The sequence below is a fragment of the Peromyscus leucopus genome, chromosome 2, assembly GCF_004664715.2.
Source record: "Peromyscus leucopus breed LL Stock chromosome 2, UCI_PerLeu_2.1, whole genome shotgun sequence".
In the NCBI taxonomy this organism is placed as follows: domain Eukaryota; kingdom Metazoa; phylum Chordata; class Mammalia; order Rodentia; family Cricetidae; genus Peromyscus; species Peromyscus leucopus.
In genome coordinates, this window is record NC_051064.1 from 101,577,777 (window position 1) to 101,598,005 (window position 20,229).

General features: G+C 45.3%; 1 protein-coding gene across 1 annotated transcript in view; it reads left to right on the top strand.

Moving 5' to 3' along the window:
- The window catches only part of Patj (PATJ crumbs cell polarity complex component), a 332,069-nt gene that overhangs the window by 223,498 nt on the left and 88,342 nt on the right, over nucleotides 1-20,229 (top strand). Inside the window, 2 exon segments of the mRNA XM_028870280.2 lie at nucleotides 551-623; nucleotides 11,318-11,404. Of these exon segments, the coding sequence (XP_028726113.1) occupies nucleotides 551-623; nucleotides 11,318-11,404 (160 nt within the window).

A 20,229-nucleotide genomic window follows, 5' to 3' on the forward strand; every position in this document is an offset into this window, starting at 1 on the left:
TAAGATGACAGCAGCATTCACATGACCACAGGCATTGTCTTTCTGGAGCTCTGCTCTCCCATCCATCACGCCTCCTCACAGTCTGCCGTGTAGGGCCTGTATAGATGATGTCTTAACATCCTTCATTCACAGAGCAAAGTTTGAAGACAAATGAGGCGGCTGGGGATATTTCCAGTTCAAAGAACACAACGCTGTAGACATGAATGGGACCTAGAGGCTGTGTACAGTCATTGGAAAAATTGACATTCCACAGTGCCGAAAGAGTTGACACCTTTCCAAAATTATCTTCTATAGCATCGGACGTCCTAGACCAGATTTACTACCTCCTAGCATCATCATTCTTTGTTATTAGTAACTGTATCTGAGTATCTCTCAAGTATAGCAGCTTGTCTTTGTGTGATAGCTTTGCATGCTGGATCTCTCCTTATACATGTTTACTTCTGTGGTGTTGTATGCACATTTTGAACTAAGAACTAAGGCAGTACTTGTAATTTGAGTCAGGAACTTAACCGTTTTCAAGTACTGATTCTTCCTGTGTGACATTTCACAGAAACGAAGATGCAGTCCATCAGATGGCCGTCACTCCCTTCCTGTTACCATCGACCTCCCCATCACCTGTTGAGGTAAAGCTGTTCAGAGATATGCACTCAGAATTTTTCATCATTTCCATAAAACCTTACTTTTTATTTTTAGCCACATAATATCTCTTAACTAGCAAATTCTCATGTCTAAGATAGAAAGCATTTGAGGTATAGAAAGTATCATAAGGTATAAAGCATTGTTGAATAAATGTATTAGAATCCACTCACTGGCATTACCTCTTCAGAGTTACAAAGTTCCTCAGATCTATTGGATGATCTAGCAGTGGTCATTTATATACTCAAAACCCAGAGAAGCCTGCAGCTGCTCCATCCACGAAGCTGGAAGCCTCAGAACAAGGGGACTGCAGTGTAGTCCACCTTGGCTGAAGGTCGAACCCTTGGGGAATGGTTGGTGTGAGTCTGCAACGAAAGACAGAAACACTGGACTCATCCTCAGGACACCACAGCAATGACAGAACATGTCAGGAAGAATGGCACTTGTACCTGTGGGCTGGTGTCTCCCTCTTCCTTTTCCTTCCGGACACTCAGCCTCATGGATGACTGCCGGCTCTCCCCTCGATTTCTCCTCCATAGGTCCACTGTCTCTGGAAACATTCCTCACATACACACCCTGAGGGGTGCTTTACTAGCCTCATCTCTGAACCCAGTCAAGATCAGTCACGATTGAATCAGAAGCTGTTCCAGTTACAATTTTTATGTTTTGACCAGTTATTGTCCTAAAAATTTGTAGCAATAAACAGTTTCCATCAGTGGGATTTCAGCAGTCTTGCCAACACTAGGGTTTTTTGTTGTTGTTGTTGTTGTTTGTTTGTTTTTAATTTTAAGACCTCAAAGGGTCTGGAGATATAGCCTGTGCCTGGATCTGTGCCTGGCATGCACTAGGCCCTGGGCTCAGTGCCTAGCACAAAGAGATTGTGGAGGGAATGGAGAGGAAAGACATGGAGTAGATAGAAGATGTGGTGGCAGAGGACAGCCCCCACCAAACTACCAGTCCAGATCCTACAACCGTGTAGAAGCCACGGAGTCTTGATGAGTTGTAGTAGCAATAACCCTTTGACCAACACTTTAATTTTTTTGCACAATAATGACAGTAGCTTCTGCCTCGTTGCTAAGATTAAATAATGTATGTACAGAGTATGTTCTAAGACCCCTGGAAGATGACTGAGACCACAGATAGTACCGAGCTGTATAGAAGCACATGGTTTCACTGGTTTCCTTTTGTCTAGAGTGACTGTGAATATCAACCACATGGCTTCTTTAGTATGTCCCTGGCCAGCTGGGGTTTGTAGCTTCCTGCTCAGGGGGCTGCACTTGGCAGGTGACTGAGGCTGCTGCTAGCCGGGCCAGACACTGTCTGGATATTTTCAGTACTGCTTTCGTGACTCCTACAGCCAGACTGAGAGGCAGTGTTGTTATTTTCAACCTTAAGAGGAGACTAAATCACATACCCATGGGCCCTTGTTCAGGTAAGCCAGTCGGGCCTGGCCATGACCACCAAGCCCGGCACTTGTCACGGAGTGGGAAGAAGCAGTGCATATGGAGTCCTTAGTACAGCTCCTGCCACACAGCAAGCGTTCAGCACAGGTGAACTGTTTTGTCATTTGAATCTTAGTCACCTTTATAGTATATAATGCTAGCTACCACAATTCATTTTAAAAATAAATGTGCTAATCACAGAAATGGTTAGAATCACTGTTGAAATGGAATTTAGTTACCTATAAAAAAAAAAAAAGATTTCTTTTTCTTGTATCTTAATTTTGCTGAATCAGTAATTAGCCAATAAAAGTAGCTTGATTGTCATTCAAAAGAATATCATTGTCTTATGAACATTTAGAAGGCTGATTTTGCCTTTTTTTTTTTTTTCTTTTGAGGCATGGTCTCACTCTATAGTCTTCGATAGCTAGAACTCTTCTATAGACCAGGCTGGAGGCTGGTCTCAAAGTCATAGAGATCTGCCTGCCTTAGCCTCCTGAGCGCTGGGATTAAAGGTGAACACACCTGGCCCGATTTTGCTTTTTAAGTAAAGCAGGCTGCTAATGTATATGACGTAGAAATGACATCGCATGTAATTTTCAAGATTCTCATCACAATAGCTGAGTTGTAGTATGCCATTGTCAGCATTTCATTTAGAAGATAAGGAAGTCACAACTAGGTGCTTATAAAGTAAAATAGTTTCCTTTAAAAGAATAGGGCTCTGCAATTTCTGTTACAATGTTGCCATTTGAGTTACATTCTTCAGAGCTGTTAGCTCTCGGCACTGCTGGTTCTAGTGACTGTCACCTACAGAAGAGCACCCGCCTATGGGAATGAAGTCTATGAGCGCTCTTCACCATTCTGTCCTTCTTATTTGCCTACACGCCAGTCACTCTGCCTTCACACATAGGCGTTTCTGTGAGTGTTCACACATAATTTATAAGGTGTATGACAAAAAGAACCAGTTTAAACTATAAGTCATACATTAAGTGCAGCCATGCCCCTGTTAAGTTGAACCTGACAACAATAATTCAGGCTGACTTTGATTCCATGCTAGTGACATCTCACATTCCTTCCCTGTTTGGTAAATATTTAGTAAGCTCTCACATCTGGCATAGTTCTAGCCAAATACTTCATGCAGTTATGTGCTCATACAGTCAAAAAGAATATACCAGCAGAATATTGAACTGGGAGTGTGATGGTTGATGTTGAGTTGCTTGACTTTCTTTCCTCCAGTTGCCTGTTGGTCTTTGACTTTGGTAAAAGCAGTTAACACCAGAAGAGCCTCTCTTTCTCTGTGAAGCCTCTAAGTGGATCAGAAGGGAGTGATGAAAGTCAGGTCCTATGTCGGAAGAGTCTGCACAGCCATACACGTTTCTACAGCGTTGTTAGCATTTCTGTACAGCACACTTGGCCACAGTGAGACCATTGCAGCATTGTGTGCACAGTGTGTAAGCACAAGCTCAGAAGTCAGGCAGATCTCACTTCTGATCTTCATCCTGGAAGGATTAACACTATGAAATGCTTAGACGAATCCTGGCATACGCTGGGAGTTTAGTTTGGTTATGCTCATATTATCCCAGCCTCTAGCATGCATTCCAGCTTCCAGCTTCAATGGTTATGAACAAGATGGGATTTCTTCCTTTATTAAATTATATAATTCTTGAAATGACAAATGAAAAGTGTTTATATTTACCAGTATCAACATTGTTTTTGGAATGTGTATGCATCATGGGATGGCTAGCCCAAAGTAGATAGCATGCATTCCTTCACATAGTTTTTGTTGTTTTGTGTGTGTGCTAAGATTACTTGAAATCTCCTAGAGTGCTGCATGCCTATGGTCCCAGCATTGAGGCCTGTGGGGTGTTTATCCACCAACCCCACAGTTTTCTTGAGTGAGAGTAGCAGGAAATATTAGAAGGATCTAGATTGTGGAGATAAACAGAGAGAAAATACAGGATAGCCTCGAGAGGACCTGGAACCTTTCCTTATCCAGTTATTCCAACAAGACTTGAGTGTCTCTGCCCCAGGGTTTTTATAGAGACGCCAAGCGGTGGAGCAAAAGACCTCCCCCCAGCACAGCCAAGTGCAGACCATCTCAGACACCTGCACTCAGGCCCGTGGTCCTAATCATCCTCTCTGTGCGGACCTGCTGGATAAAGCCACAAGGAACCTGAAAATGGGCTCCCACAGAAGCCAAAGACAAAAATAGTGAGTTTAAAGCTAGCCTGGGCTACATAAGAGCTCCAAGCTAACCTGTGCTATATAACAATGTCCTAACTCAGTATCTAATACAAAAAAAAAAAAGCCTCTTGGAGATTTTCAAGACTGCAGGCATTTTAATTACAGTCTAATTATGTGTCTTGTACGTAATTGTCTAATCTAACTGAAATTTTGGAGCCTTTGACTTACATTTCCTCAACTCCACCATGCTACTCTCTGCTTCTGTGATATAAAAATTTTTGAGAAACCATAGTTAAGTGAAATTCTGTGATATTTTACTTAGAACACCTGGCTTGTTTCACTTAACGAAGTTCTCCGTGTTTACCTATGTTATCACAAGTTAATTTTTCCGACACTGGTAGATTTACACAGTGTATACACGAGACTCATTTTCCTTCTCCAGTCGTCCGCTGACAATGCTTAGGTGATTCTGTTTCCTGGTCGTTGGGGATATTGGTGCAGCGGATGTGTGTATTTCGTTTCTTTGTTGGACTTTTAAAAATGTCTTATGCCGGCAGGTGTGCCTCACATACCTCCCAACACTGAGAATCCTGAGCCCAGCCAGGATTCTGAGAATCCTGAGCCCAGCCAGAGTGAGGCTCCGTATACTTAAAAATGGTTTTGTAGAACACGGGACTAGCACAAACTAAACCATAGAAGAAGAAACAAAGAAAATGTAGCAGTTGGGGGAGTAAGAGAGGGATGTGAAATGAAATGAAATAATGGAAGATGTTGAAAAATAGACTGAGGTTACATGAGAGACTGGAATTCTAAACTCCGGAAGGCCTGAATGATAGGCACTTGGAGCTGTTGGAAGCATCTTGAACGAGACCATCCGACCAGGGCTGTAGTTCAGGATTAGTTCAATAACAGTGTCAGAGGTGTCTTGAGGCTCAGTGTGAAGACACTTGTGAAAGACAGTGTCAAAGGTGTGAGACGGCTCAGTGTGTGAAGAAGACACTTGTGAAAGGTGGTGTCAAAGGTGTGAGACGGCTCAGTGTGTGAAGACACTTGTGAAAGGTGGTGTCAAAGGTGTGAGACGGCTCAGTGTGTGAAGACACTTGTGAAAGGCAGTGTTAAAGGTGTGAGACGGCTCAGTGTGTGAAGACACTTGTGAAAGGCGGTGTCAAAGGTGTGAGACGGCTCAGTGTGTGAAGACACTTGTGAAGGTGTAAAGGTGTGAGACGGTCAGTGTGTGAAGACACTTGTGAAAGGTGGTGTCAAAGGTGTGAGACGGCTCAGTGTGTGAAGACACTTGTGAAAGGTGGTGTCAAAGGTGTGAGACGGCTCAGTGTGTGAGACACTTGTGAAAGGTGGTGTAGGGTGAGACGGCTCAGTGTGTGAAGACACTTGTGAGGGAAGGGTGGGAGGAAGGTGGTGAGGGGCGGCTCAGTGGTGAAGACACTTGGAAAGGGGTGTCAAGGTGTGAGACGGCTCAGTGTGTGAGACTTGTGAAAGGGGGAGGTGGAGACGGCTCAGTGTGTGAAGACACGGAGGGGTGTCAAAGGTGTGAGACGGCTCAGTGTGTGAAGACACTTGTGAAAGGTGGTGTCAAAGGTGTGAGACGGCTCAGTGTGGAAGACACTTGTGAAAGGCGTAGTGTGTAAGCACTTGTGAGGTGCTAAAGGTGTGAGACGGCTCAGTGTGTGAAGACACTTGTGAAAGGTGGTGCTAAAGGTGTGAGACGGCTCAGTGTGTGAAGACACTTGTGAAAGGTGTAGTGCTCAAAGGGGTGGGTGTGAGATGGCTCAGTGTGAAGACACTTGTGAAAGGTGGTGTCAAAGGTGTGAGACGGCTCAGTGTGTGAAGACACTTGTGAAAGGTGGTGTCAAAGGTGTGAGACGGCTCAGGTGTGAAGACACTTGTGAAAGGCGGTGTCAAAGGTGTGAGACGGCTCAGTGTGCAACTTTATGCAGAGCCAGACGACTTGAGTTCAATCCCGGGAACCAAAACAGTTCCCACAAGTTTTCTGACTGCCACACGTGTGTGCTTTGGGATGAATGTTCTTAAAGAATGCTGTCTTGATTGAGGGGGCAAACTGAGTTAGAAAGTCATTGCAGGGGTCTCATAAGAGCTGGTGAGGGCTCAGTAGAATCAGGATGTTGGATATTCATGGCCTCCCTTCATGAGGAGGCCTGGACCTTGGAGACATCTTTCTACAACAGGAGCTTTTGTTTTGCTTTTGCTCAGAGGTCGTGCTTTTCGAATGCCTCCCGAGAGGAGGGCCAGCCACGAAGAGCTGAGGAGATGGTGGCAGAGGGACAGCCAGTGCCCTGATTTCCACTTTGCCTTTAATTGTGCACTGCTGTTCTGGAATTCTAACTCATCTAAAATATGTTCATGGTAGTGGTTAGGAAAGAGAAATGTCAATTGTCCTAGCTAGTAAACAGGATTTTATTTTTTTTCAAAAAGAAATATTTGTGAACTTCTGCTGCAATGAGAATTAAAAGTCCTACATGGTGTTTTGAAAACTGCCTTGGTTTTAGGAACACAGTCATAACATAGTCTAAACCAACAAACGTGGATCTTACTTTAAAAATAAAGGAACAAGCCAGGTGTGGTGGCCCATGACTTCAATGCCAGCACTCAGGAGGCAGGGGCAGGCAGATCTCTGTGAGTGGGAGGCCAGTAGAGCGAGACCTTATCTTTAGAAATTGAAAACAAGCTCTAGTTACACTGGGTGGCGTGTTAGGTTTTTCAAGCATTGTGTTGTTTGGTGACATCTCAAATCGAAGGAAAACAGTTATTTTTATTGATACGTTCTTGTCATGTGGGATGAGGAGTGGGAGGAACACAGTATCATTCACCTGGTGGGAACGTCTTTCCAACCACCAGAGCCTGCTGAGCTTGAGTGGTGCTCTCTCTCAGAGAACGTTCCTGCCCTCCATCCCATCGGTAAGAAACTGTGGGTGAACTGTCCAGCTGAGAAACAAAGTAGCATAAAAATAAAACGGCAAGCAAGGTGACAGGACATCGTGCAGTCCCAGCTCTCAGGAGGTGGAGACGGGATTTAAGTCCAAGACCAGCCTGCGCTGCACAGTGAGACTGTCTCAAAACTTATTAAATTAGGAGGCTGGGGAGTGAGTCATGAGCATGAGGGCCTGAGTGTGAATCTTTAGCACAGGTTTGAAAGCTCCACGAGGCAGAATATGTCTGTCACCCCAGTGCTGGCCAGCCAGTCTAGGCAGTTGGTGAGCCCCAGGGTTAGTGCTTTCTCTCCTGTGTACATGCTCGCTCTCTCTCTCTCTCACTCACACACTCTCACACACACACACACACACACACACACACACACACATTTTTTTTAACTATTGAAAATTCATACAATATAATCTGATCATGATTTCTCCTTCCAGACCCTCTCCAGTCATGCAACTCCATGCCTTCTTTCTCTATTTAGAAAAAAAAAAGGCAAATAATAAAAAGGAAATAAACCAGAATAAAAATAAATAGTAAGGCTGAGAGATGCTCAGAGTAAGACACTGCGCTCCAAAGTCGAGTCAATTCCACAACCACATGGTGACAACCATCTGTAATGAGATCTGGTGCCTGTGGGGATATGTGCCGACAGAACATTGTATACATAATAAATAAATAAACCTTTTAAAAAAAATAAATAAAAAAAAATAAAAAAGCACAAGAAATACACACACAAGTATGCACACATACAAACAAACAAAAACAACCATAAAAACAGAAAATCGGGAACCATTCAAGCAAAAGACCAGTGAGATAAAAAATGCCCAAACAAATCAATATGAGACAAGAAATATCTGCAAAAATACCGTTGAGTTCATTCTGAGTTGCCAGACCTGCCTTGAAGTGTGGTTTGTATACCCAGCGAGACTCTACTGGAGTGAATTACTTTTCCTCTGTAATCGATTGTCACTTGGAGGTAGCTTCTGGGCTTGTGTCTCCTTCCCTCTCTCAGTGCCAGGAGCCCCTTTGGCGTGAACCTGTGCGGCCCGTGCGTGTTGCCATGGTCTCTGTGAATCAGTGCGTCAGCCCTGTCTTGTCTGGAAGACACTGTTTCCTTGGAGCCATCCATCCCCTCTGGCTCCGACAGCCTTTCTGCTTCCGTTGCTTCACATTTCCCAGAGCCCTGAGGGGGGGCTTTGATGAAGACACCCCATTTAGGGCTGAGTATTCCGAAGTCTCTCACTCTCTGCACATTGTCCATTGTGGGTCTTGATGCACTGTTCTTATCTCCTGCGAGAGGAAGCTTCTGTGGTCTGAGTCCCAGCCCAGTGTGGCCCTATTTTTTTCCCCCTAATTAAAAAAAAGTTAAAACATTAAGCTAAAATAAGTGAAAAAACAACCATCATAACCTTATTTAGGAGATTCCCAGTGAACCCAGTAGAGGAAGAGAAGTTTGGAATTTTAGAAGGTGTGCTAAAAAAAAAAATGTCCTTAATAGGACACAGGGACAGACACACACACACACACACACACACACACACACACACACACACACACAACACACACACACACACACCTATACCATCTTTGGGTGATGTTGTGGTAACATTTACTCATCTATGGTCCTGACTTCCTGTGTTTCCTGACTTTGGTCTTCCTGGGGAGACCATGAGCAGCCTTGGCCAAGCCAGCCACATTGAACAGGTAGTTTGAAGATCAGCAAGAGAGAAGTGGACACCTACTCCCTGGATTAACAGACTCATCCTGTCAGTAGCCACTTTCCTTCAGCCAGATGGTCCTCAGGCCACCTGGGATCCTTGTTCCTTAGAGTCATGCTTCTGACCTCCTTCCTGTCTCTGACTGTTGGCCATGTTTTAAGCTCTTGGCAAGTGGGGTGATTTAATGGCTCCTTGCCCTGTGAACCATTCAATTCTCAGAGTGGAGGTACAATTTCATTCGTGGATTGTTTAAGCACTCATAATCTACTTGTAAACCTTAGCTTGCCTAGAAAGTAAATGCCTCATTTCCAGCCATCCTCAATTCCTTTTGGATTTCAGGTCTTCCTCAGTGGAGGCATGTCCAACTGAAAGCAGAAGAGAGTGTTTAAAATGTGACTGTAGTACAGCTTGGAGCATGGCCTTTGAAGGGAGGCAAACCCAGGAGGGATGAATAGAGCATCAGACAAAGGGCATGAAAGAAGCACAGATGTTGGCATCAGATTCCCCGCATACATAATTAGGATGGAAAAGAGATGCTGATGGATGTTTCCGGAGAAACAGTAAACATGAGATGCATGAGTGCTGGCAGAATAGTACACTGTCTTACAGAAAAACGTTTTACGAGATAATATGAAGTATAGTATAATGAATACATAAATCAGTAAGTAGTTGTCTATCATATAATCAAATAATATGCATGGACATAATTGTATTGCTGCACTTTCATGTGACTAGTGGCACTGTAGTTTTATACCAGCATCACCGTCAATGTGTGATGCATGTGCTAGTTTTTATGTCAGTGGCACAGGTTAGAGTCATTTTTGGAGGAGAGAACTTTGAGAAAATGTCCTCAGTAGATTGGCCTGTAGGCGAATCTGCAGAGCATTTTCTTAGTGATTAGAGTGAGAACAAGCCATGAGGAGCGAGCTAGTAAGCAGCAGTCCTCCGTGGCCTCTGCATCAGTTCCTGCCTTCAGTTCCCACCTGACTTCCCTCACTGATGGACCTTGATTAGGACATGTAATCTGAAACACACCCTTTCCTCCCCCCATAGTTACTTTTCATTGGTGTTTTAGCACAGCAATAGAAACTCTAAGACATGGAACTCCACTATGTATATGGTCTGTCATTGAAACATTACTTTGTGAAGGTTGACTGTACCCAATACTTGTTTCTTTGGGGGCTTTTTATTGTTGGTTTGTTGACAGGTCCTTGCTATATAGGCTTGACAGCTCTCTGGAACCCATCCAGTGGCCAGAGCTGGCAGCTTTTCTGCCCTGGCTCTTTGCAGCCCTTTATCCTCCATCAGCTTCACCTTCCCAGCCTGTTTTCACTCTCCTTTGCTTCTGCCCAACCTGCCTTATAAAAACAGGGAAGTCATGGTTTCTACTTATTGAGCAGACATCTGATATTTCATATGCCCTTTGAGTGGTGTAACTTAGATCTCGAATATTCATTCATTTCTTTTATTATATTATTGATAAATGGTCACGTGTGGTGGTTTGAAAGAAAATGGCCCCCAAAGAGAATGACACTATTTGGAGGTCTGGCTTTATTAGAGTAGGTGTGACCTTGTTGGAAGAAGTGTGTCACTGTGGAGGTGGGCTTTGAGGTCTACTATATGCTTAAGCTTTGCTCAGTGTAATATTCAGTCTACTTCCTGTTGCCTGCATAGCAACATGTAGCATCTCCTTCTCCAGCACCATGTCTGCCTGCATGATGATAATGGACTAAACCTCTGAAACTGGAAGCTGCCCACTTCAATGAGATGTTTTCCTTTATAAGAGTTGCCGTGGTCGGGGTGTCTCTTCACAGCAATAGAAACCCTAAGACATCATGTATCTTAGTGACTACATCAGTCCAACGATATGCTTTATCTCGGCACATAGGATTTCAATTCTGTGGGAGAGATAATTTTTCAGTGTCTATTGGCTTGTGAAAACTGAATGTGTGGACATAAACATCCAGATAATTAGTAAAATACAAAGAAAGAGAGCCAAAGATGAGGAAAGAACTTCCAGCAAGCCTTCAGCACATCTTTCTTAGTCGTGTTACCAGAACTGACAAAGTTCATTGTCCAGGTTCCTGTTCCTGACAAACTGTTGACAAGAAGAAGGGAACTGACCTGAGACAGGCAGGCTGGGCCTGGAACAGAGCAGGGACCGCCTTTCCTGAGGAATGCTACAGACAGCCGGAATCAGTGCCAATGGAGCAAATGGACCGCCATGTCTGCTGCCGAATGGAGGTGGCAGGATGGCTTCTCCAGAAGCGGTGTCCGCATAGCATTAGGAACACTGCACCCACAGCTGTGCGTGTGTGTGTGGTCGGAGACGGAGTGAACGAAGAATAACGTCTATTTTGCTTTTCTTTTACTGTCCCACAGGACCTGGGTAGCACTGAACCTGTCAGTAGTGAGGAAGACAGCAATGTGGACGTTAAACACCTGCCTGACACCGGAAGCCCCAAACCGGTAAGAATCCTAGACTGGGAGGGTGCAGGGCTTGCACTTACTCCCCTAGAGGAAGGACTGGCTGCCTCTTGTCTTGGTCACTAGGTGCTTTGAGCTCTGAGATGGGAAGAGCTTTCCACTCAGCAAGTGAGTGGTCCTCCCTGCACAGCATCGCCCCACCACACTTGAGCTGTGCTGTCCAGGACGACAGTGGCAGCCAAGCACTCCTTCCAATCCAGTTCAGCCCTGGGTATCTTCAGGGTCTGGACTGAAGGAACCTTAGCCACACAGGAGGAGATGATGTCTTAGATTCCTAGTAAAAGATACTTAGTCGCCAACGATGAGGGAAGTTGTGGCTCCCCTACCAGGTGCACAGGATATCTTGTTGTTTAATCATCTGCTTTAAACCCAGCTCTCTGCTGTGTTCTGCATCTGGGAGAGTGGTCACTTACTTACAAATAAGGTCGATGGCTGCTTTGTGTGCATGCTCTCTGTAGCCATGCTTTTTTCATGATGTGCTCTCTGGTTTGTAGCCCATCACTTCCAAAGTTGGACTACAGTTGTTAGAAAGGAATGGGGTTGGTTCTGGTTGTTACTCCCCTGCCCCTGTCTCAAATGTCCATAGACCTCCAGAGGTCCACCCCTTAGATGACTTTAAATCTGTCTGAGGTTTTATTTTACTTCAAGGAGTTTGAGAAGTCATCCATTTCTTTATCTTCTTTCAGATTTTAGAAAAAATATGAGTCAGAACTGCTTAGATTTTATCTCCAACTAAGTGAACTGATTTGTTCAGGCTTAATGAAAAGGTTATCTCAGCAAGAGTAGAAATTGTAGCAGACCACAGTTGGGCGAACCTCTTGGGACCCTAGACCCCCAGTATCAAGGGGAGCAATAATAACACATGGGGAGCCCTGCTCCTCTTCCAAGAGACAATGCACATCTGCACTGAAGGGCCATTCATTTAAATGCAGGTTAACTTATTCTTTGGGACACTGTGTCACTGTGGATACATTAGAGCAGTGGTTCTCAACCTTCCTAATGCTGTGACCCTTTAATACAGTTTCTCGTGTTGTGGTGACCTCCCAACCATAAAATTATTTCGTTGCTACTTTATAACTGTAATTTTGCTACTGCTATGAATCATAATGTAAATATCTGATATGCAACCCCAAAGGAGTCCTGACCTACAGGTTGAGAACCACTGCATTAAAGAAAAGTATTTTAAAGCAACATCATTTCTCTAACAGCCCTCAAGTCAATCCCCAGAAGTAATGGGAGAGAAGGAGGAAGGGGAGGGGGCATCCTTTTATTTCTTGAAGAGTCAGATAGTACCCACAAGGCTCTCCTGGAGGCTGCAGAGAAAAGCCATCCTTTATGCACTCTGCTCCTAGGCACTAATAGTGAAGAGCTGGTTCGCAGACAACGTAAGAGGCCTGAAGTATAGAATTTCATTTTAAAATTGTGTGTGTGTGTGTGTGTGTGTGTGTGTGTGTGTGTGTGTGTGTTTTGCCTGCAAGTAAGTGTGTCTGAGTACTACATATGTGCCTAGTCTGGGCTTATTTTTAGATATCAACTCATCCGAGAATAACTGGGTCCCCTCTCTTGTTATGTCTCTCTCCCCTTTGTTCCTTCCCTTCCCATCTTCCTCGTTTTCTGGTATTCTAGAATTTCTGTCATCATTCCCAGTAGAACCTATCCATGGTCTAACTGAGAGAAGAAAGATAACTGAATTTGGACACATTTTTAGCATTATATAAATGGTCTCATATAAAATATTAAGAATTTGGCCTTAGCCTGTTGTGGTGGCACATAACTTTATCCCCTCAGCTTATATTCCTAGTAAAGGGTAGAACCAAGGTTTGGATCCAAGGAGCCTGGCTCCAGTGTTTACTAGTCTCAAACTCGGAATGATCTTCCTGCTTCAGCCTTCCAAATGCTGGGGTTACAGATGTGAGGCACCATACTCTGGCCTCATAATCCCCCAGTGAGGTGATGTTGATTTTGTAATTCTTATTAAAGCATTAGCAGATGGTAATGAAAGGACTGTGTTCAGTGTGGTTAGTGTACAACTTGGAAAAGTGGAGTGCACTTTTTACCCCCAGAATGAAAGCACTAACCTACTGATGGTTCTCCAGGGAGAAAGCCCAGTAAGATGGGTGTGTGAGAGAGGGTACCAGGGAAACTGACTTACTTGACCGCGGAGTCTCGGAAGCCCCACAATAGATCGTCTGTAAGCTGAAGAGCCACGGAAGCCAAGTCCAAAGGCCTTAGAACCAGGAATGTCACTGGGACAAGTTGTGGGATTCACACACTGGAGATCCTGGGGCGGTGGTGTCCAAGGCCAGGAGCTGGTACCGCTGCTCCAGGAAGGGTGGGGAAGAGGAAGTACTCTAGGCTCACCTGTGAAAGCAGTAGCAAGAGACAGGAAACTGAGATGCTGAAGCATGAACTAAGTTGCCTAACACCACCCAGCTGGGAGGCTGCTCTCTAAAGCACTGTGTAATATTGCCAATCACAGAGATGCAGACACAATGATACCAAAGTCCACCAACCACGAGGATCACTCTTCCATCTGCGCTCGCGCTCTCTCTCTCTCTCTCTCTCAATCATCAACTCCAAACATCGGAAAACTTTGAGATAGAAACAGGTCATTAAAGAGGTGAATTTTAATGGCTCGACAGTTAAGAGCACTGGCTATTCTTCCAGAGGACCTGGGTTCAGTTCCAGCACCCACATGGCAGCTCACAACGGTCTGTTTTGTGAAACTATTTAACAACAATGCAGATGTGTGTCAAGTGACGCCTGGTCTTTCAAACCTAGTTCATGGCTCACATATGTAGCCTCCATAACATTTCCCATTTCTCGCAGTTTTTTAAAGTTGTTTCAGGTTTCTGTTTTGTTTGGTTTGGTTTTCGTGCTGTCAGTGGCCTTCCTTGCTACTATTGTCTGACCCTTAGCACAAGAATAGAGAAGTGGGAGAACTAGGTAACAAGGTGGCATGCAACCTGGAGTTTCTCTGTGGTGATTTTAGAATTTATAGGGTGCCAAGATGCCTGGGGAAGCGTGAGCTGTTTCCGGAATTAACTTTCAACTGACCTAAGTAGTCTGTGGTGTGAAAACTCAGATGGAAGCCAGCAGCTCATTTCACCACTTCAGGGTTTCATCCGCTGGCCTGCCTGATCTTAGGAGCACTCTGTTCCCTGCCTTCACATGCCTGGCCCATGTAAGCTTTGCAAGCACACTTCAGGGAAGATCAGTTTCTCTCGTATTAAATAGTGCCCGTGTGTCAAGATGCCCTGGTGTGACTCGCCTTTCCAAATGCCAGGACTCTCAGGTACAAACGAAGAGCCTGAGTCTGTAAAGACCTGAATCTTCCTCCTCCAGTCACTGGCTCTGAAAAGGCTCATACTGCCCATCTGACTCCTCCTCCAAGCCTGCCTATCTGCTGCCTCTTTGTTGTGGGGATTGAGTAGATTCTGCACATGAAACTCAACAGCACTTGCCTGAAGCAAGGCTTAGTCTGAAGCAGCTAGCATTAATACCAGATTCTGCCTAGGTAAAATCCAAGTGCCCCACTGCCCTCATTTGTCAGCCCACATTTTCTTAGAAGCTGCAGTATGACTCTCTAAGTTACGAGGAAACAGGAAGAGCGACCACCAAAGAGTTCTTCACAAAGCTCAGTCTAATCAATGTCATGTCCACTGTATCCTGTCTAAAGTCTTCATTTTAGATGGCCCTTTTTCTGATAATAACACGTGATGGCTAGCCTCGTACTGATAATCATTCCTCACTTACAAGGCTCCAGGTTCATGTATTACACCCTAATATTACTTTGTGTGGTGGGGGGAGGGTGCACATGTGGGGGATGGGAGCCAGATGTCAGCCTCCAGTCTCTTCCTCAGGCACCATCTACCTTGTTTTTTGAGGCATTCTCTCACTGTCCCTGAGACTCCCTGGTCAGCTAGCCCCTGGGATCCACCTATCCCTGCCTCTCGGTGCTGGGATTTCAAGTATGCACCACTCTGCCCAATTTTTATGTAGGTTCTGGGGCATCAAACACCAGACACACAGCAAGCACTTGATGCACCGAGCTACATCCCCACCCTCCACCTAGTCTCGCTTCAGTCTCTCTTGCTCTCCTCTGGAAAACCAGCTGCATCCCCAAAGGTCACTTTCAAAGTATCACAGCCTGTTGAAACTGCTGTCTGAGAAAAATCCTCTTCATTTTCACGTTTCGTCCCTGGATTAAAGAGAGCACTTCACACCATTAGATGAACAGACAGGAGGGAACGGGAAAAGGCTGCCTGTGCTTTAAACCTGATCGTGAGAGACTGGGACTGGCTAACTTTAGAAGAGGAAGGGGGTGGGAGGTAGAAAATGTGCTGAGGTGATGCCATGGTCACTTTGGAAGTCTGTCTTTATCAAGTGGGGCTGCTGAGCTGATTAAAGTTCTCCCCTGATTTCGGAACTGACACTCAGCTGTGGCACATAATCCTACGTGATTTTCTAGTGAGTATAGGTGTGTGAGAGTCGACTTCCTGGCTGGTATTTCCAACAGATGTGACTGTGCATCGTCATTCCTGTCCAGATCCACCATAGAAATGGCATCCACAGCAAGGGTCTGGGGATTCTCTGCAAGGAACAGGAAACCGGCTGAGCCAGCGCTGGCCCCCCTCTCGTGACAGTGCGCACATTGCCGATGTGGAGTTCAAGTGCGTTCAGACGGCGTGGCATTTTTCACAGCTCATTGTCCTTTATATCTCCATCTCAGAGACAACTTGGGATTTGCTCAGATGATGAATTTCCCTTTTCAAGTCGTAAAAACGACAGTGGACTTCTAATCAAATCTACTTCATGGACATGCAAGACAAAGCTTCTGGCTTTTTCATTCATCCCCTTCCCTCTTATATGGTAATGAAAACCACAGAGACAGAAGAGTAACAAGGCAGGCAACCTCATGAATACGAGGATGAAGCGGGACACACACACACACACACACACACACACACACACACACACACACACACACATTTTAACACTGGTTTACACTTCTTCCTCACCTCCACGCCACCTCACCCCACCCCATTCCTCCTGCCCAGTGAGTGACTGGCCCACTGAGGAGACTTCACTTGAATTTGTGCTTACATGGAAGGAATCACTTGTTAGCAACCTTTTTTTTTCCCCCTAAATGGAGAAAGGGCAGGGCACAGAACTCAGCTGCCTTGCCCATACCAGGGGCCGACTGAGGCCTGGACTTCTTGGAAAGCAGCACTGCTCAGCACTGGCCTGTGAGGGAGGGTTAGCTTCCTGGAGAAGCCTTGCTTGCTGGTGTTATATTAAAACTCCAGAAGCTAAGACCTGTGTAGGCTGTGGTGTCTTTCAAAGGAAACTGTAAGTCCACAGAATCTTTCAGATGTAAACCATTTATACCAAAGACCTGTGTGTCCTGGGCACATCACTGAGCGTAATGCCCATGGCCCACTCTACCCAGGAGCTTCCAGAAATGCTGAGAGTAGTGGCGGCTAATGTTTGCAGTGTTCACTGTGTACTCTGAAAAGCATCACTTTAGTCCATACTGTATGGGAGAGTGATACCATTTTTTAGGTTGGTCCCAATATTAACCCATGTTTTTCTTGAGATCAACCCTACTATTAACCCATTTTATAGATAAAACTGAGGTAGAGAGAGAGTAGTGGCACAGAGAGGATTGAATACAACTTTAAAGAAGTGATTATTGGGGCTGGAGAGATGGCTCAGAGGTTAAGAACACCGACTACTCTTCCAGAGGTCCTGAGTTCAATTCCCAGCACCCACATGGTGGCTCACAACCATCTGTAATGAGATCTGGCGCCCTCTTCTGTGTACATAATAAATAATCTTTAAAAAAAAAAAAAGTGATTATTAGGACTGGAAATATGGAACAGTGGGTAAAGTGCTTGCTCTGTAAGCATGGGGATCTGTGTTCAAATCCCGTGGGAAGTAGAGAAGGAAAACCCCCAGAGGTTCTTAGGCCAGCTAGTCTGGCATATGCAGCGACAAAGAGACCCTGCCTCAAACAAACCTAAGATTGGCCTCTGACCTCTACGTACATACTCAGACATGCACACACCACACACATTCATGAATATACATATCATACTCAGATTTGAAGGAGGGATCAATGCTTATACACGGGTACTCCCAGCAACTTGGGAGACTGACAGTTTGACCTTCTAACACATCCAGAGCCCACCTCCAGGTAGTCTTGGTGTTATAAATATTAAAGGACAGTTGGGGTCCATTCTCTAATAGCCTGGGACAGTTGCTGTAAAGGACATTTATTTACTCCTCTTGGTGTTTTGGTGACACCTCAGCTGAGCGTCTTATTCTTGTGTTGTCGCAGCCGTCACTGTCACCCTGGGAGTTGTCACTTCCTTTAGCTCTAGCGGAACCAAGAGTGGAGAACGCAGATTTCCACAGGAATTATGATTCCAGGAAAGACTCTGACGCGGCGGGGAGGGCTGGTATCTTCCAGTGTGCAAACTCTCTTTGGAATCTAAAGAATTCCTTTGGGTTGAGCTCCATCGACATTTGCCACTGAGCTGAGTTCCTGAACTATGAAACATGAATATGTGGGCTAGGGATAGTTTCTCTCAAGTTTAACAATTTTTTTTTTTAAAGAAAAGTTCTCGTGCAGTGGGAGTCTTTAGTGACCTTACTTAGCCAAAAGTAGAAATTCACTTAACGGCTGCAGATGTTGTCCATGTCACCTGTAGTCACTACAGGGACGGAATTATCATTCGACTCAGGAACATTTGGTGCCAGGGGTGACTCAGCTGTGCTCATCAGCCAGACCCCACCCCTCACCCCCACCACCACCCAGCATAGTGTGCACATCACTCCTGGGGCTAAGCCTCTGCCAGGCAGAGCTGACGTCTCCTCCCTTAAGTCACTAGAATCTGAAGATCTCTGTTCTTGTTTGGTCCCAATGCCTACCCTTAGTCCATTACTGTATTCATGGAGAAGGGGCGCTTTAATTACCTAGTTGCAGAACAGGAGTGTGGTGATTTGAATGAGAATGGTGTTTGAATGTTTGGTACCCATTGGTGGAACTATTTGGGAAGTATTTGGAGGTGTGGCCTTGTTGGAAGATGTGTCATGAGTAGGTCTTTGAGGTTTCAAAAGCCCACACCATTTTCAGATAGCACTCTCTATGTCTCTCTCTTGCTCTCTCCTCTCTCTTGCTGTCTCCTCCTTCTCTCTCCCTGTCTGTCTCTCTATGTCTCCCTGCTCCAGCACCATGCCTTCCCAACTGCTGCCGTACTCCATGCCATGGGTGGTCATGGACTTGGCCTCAGACACTGTAAGCAAGCCCCAAAAAACTTTGTTCTAGAAGTTGCCTTGGTCTGGTGCCTCTTCACAACAATGAAAAGGTAACAGAGGAGGAGTCAGGCTGCCTTGAGGATTGCAGGCAGGACCTACCTCCCATCGTAACTGGCATCTAGAGAATCCAATATGGCCTTAACAACTAACACTTTGAAGTACCATCTGCTGATCCATGTGACTTCGTTGCATAAACACTGTCCATTAGGAGCTCCCATGCTGTGCTGAGGCCTTCGGTGCCAACCAAATATGCTATGTCCATTTGTTTCAGCAGCTAAGCTGCGAAGTCAGCGTCTTAGAATAGAGCTCCATTGTGCAGTGGCTGGAAGGTGAGCCAGCTCTAAGCCAGTGTGTATGCCAAGGGAAGGAACTTGTGCTGCTGCAGGGTCATGAAGAGCTTCTGTCTTCTTTGAAATCTCAGGTTAGAAATGAACAAGTGCACCTTGTTTTGACCTGGTAGCAAATCTAAGTACAGAGTCTCTCTAGAGACTGACTGAGGACCTTCTGGCAAAGAATGCGCTCTCTTTCCCTCATGGTTGGTGCCTAGATCAAGAGCCAACTGTGTCTGCTTGGGTTCTGGCTTAGTGCTACTATGTCTTCTCTGCCTCCTCACTCAGACTCTGAAAATAGATGATGGAGTTTGGGGGTTTTGTTTTGTTTTTGGTTCATTTTAGACAATGTCTCCTGTAGCCCAGACTGGCCTTCAGCTCACTGTATAGCTGAGGATGACTTTAAACTCTGTGTGTGTTGTCACCCCAGGTACTGGGATCACTTGTGCACCCCGACACCCAGTCTAAAACAGACCATGGCAGTATCTAACACAAGCCCATTATGCACATCAACAAACACGCGGCATGACCAGCTCCGAAACTGGTATATAGTCAGTAGTCAACAGCCTTTAACGTCATAGTTGGCACTCATCCTACACAGCCCCATCCCTTCAGCCGGAAGTTTAAGGTAGTCAGTGTAAGAATAAGGTGGTGTGCTGAGCCACACATCACATTTCATCATGCCATCCTGTTGCATTTCTGACCTTGAAGGAAGATGCAGGAACTAATGATTTCCCGGTACCTGTTCATTCCCCTGACCCATGCAGTATCATTCCCTTGTGGTTATTCATGTCCATAATCATCCCTCCAACTTGTAGGAAAAGGTGGTCAGCACTGGGGCTCCTCCACAGTCACGGCATACCTGCTCTCTAATCAGATGTTGGATTCAGGCTTGCCCACCAGCCCCTTTCCAGGTAGCTTGTTACTACTTTCCTACTGTGGAAAGAAAAGGGGGGAAATGGACCTTTCTAAACCCTCCTACTAATCAGAAGTCAAACCAGTCGGAACCAGCCTCTCCAACCTGCAGGTCACTCAGCCTACAGTTGGGATGAATTTCAAAACACCACATGGAACCGTTTGAATCTGTTGTCATATTTTCAATAAACCTAAAAAAAAAAAGAAGAGAAAAGAAATATCAGGGGCAGCAAGTAGCTC